This window comes from Daktulosphaira vitifoliae, unplaced genomic scaffold (assembly GCF_025091365.1).
Source record: "Daktulosphaira vitifoliae isolate Bord-2020 unplaced genomic scaffold, ASM2509136v1 Scaffold_2702, whole genome shotgun sequence".
Classification (NCBI taxonomy): domain Eukaryota; kingdom Metazoa; phylum Arthropoda; class Insecta; order Hemiptera; family Phylloxeridae; genus Daktulosphaira; species Daktulosphaira vitifoliae.
The window spans coordinates 1-1,272 of NW_026102262.1; the positions used below are offsets into that span (position 1 = coordinate 1).

The following is a 1,272-nucleotide window of genomic DNA, read 5'->3' on the forward strand; positions in this document are numbered from 1 at the left end:
TATCCTATAACGATGTCAAATATTTTTTCAAATAGAAATACGCTTAAATAACTAGATTATTGAATAATAATAAAATTACTAGCAAACAACAACTATTTTAGAAATTATTAAAAATTTTAAGTAATTACTGGAGATGAAGAATCGGGACTTCATTTTATATAAAATTTCTTAAAAAATGTATTAGAAATTATACGAAAAAAATTGTTTGTAATTTTTGTTTTAGTTGATAAAGCATCAACTTTAAATTGGTCAAAATCTCCATTGGAAGATACACAGTTATATTCGGTAATTAGAAACCATATATTCAATATTTTTCTATTCTAATTATACTAAATACTTAAATTTTTATTATACATTCTTATGAACTACTAACATAGCTTTTCAGAGAAGACGTTCAAGATGAATAAAGTAACCATAAATAATGTATATTAACACTATTTTTTTGCTTTATAGCAAGATGGTATTGTGGATGGACATAATGGAACTCTAGTCGATAGCAGACCAAAATTATATATGTTAGAAAATATGCCTCAACTCAAATTGACAAATAATTATAGCTATAAAATGAGAGTACTATACTCTCTAAAAAACTATTTTTGCATGACAAAAGTTGTTGATGAACATATCGTAAGGTCTATGGAAAATAAAATGACTGAATATTATAGACAGCCTGAATTTCAAAATCGTAATTACAAACCACAAAAAAATGAACTTTGTGCAACTAAATATGGTAACAAATCATTTTACTTGTAAAAATAGTATAAAAATACGTATAATTCAGAAAGATTTATGGTTCTATGATAGTTATTTAATTAAAAAACTTATAATATAAGTTGATATTAATAATTATTTAATATTTTTTATTATTCATGCAAGTGCTTCATAACACTAATCGAATGATGTCTTATTATACAACCAAAATTGTCATTATTTTCCTGGTAATACTTTTACTACTTTAATTTTAGAAGATGGTAGGTGGTATAGAGGAATTTGTAGATCTGTTGAAGAAAATGTGAACGGAGAAGAGACCTATGTAATTAATTTACTTGATTGGGGAGAATCAGTTATTGCGAAAGCTTGTGAATTACGTAGATTGGAGATGTGTTTTATGAAAAATCCACCTTTGGCAGTCAAATGTACCATATTAGGTATCTATGACAATATTTATTTGTTTGTTCAAAAACTAACAATTCCTTTTTATTTAGACTTCAAGTTATCAAATGACCATAGAAAAAATATTTGTAAACTATATAATAATACTTATAGATGTAT

General features: G+C 24.7%; 1 protein-coding gene across 1 annotated transcript; it reads left to right on the forward strand.

Moving 5' to 3' along the window:
* Window positions 1-223: 223 nt before the first annotated feature.
* Window positions 224-1,148, forward strand: LOC126909974 (uncharacterized; the record flags this gene model as incomplete). Its single annotated transcript, XM_050692379.1, has 3 exons — window positions 224-285; window positions 454-730; window positions 966-1,148. Coding segments are annotated over 3 exons (522 nt in total), but the record flags the coding sequence as incomplete, so codon positions are not given.
* Window positions 1,149-1,272: the final 124 nt, after the last annotated feature.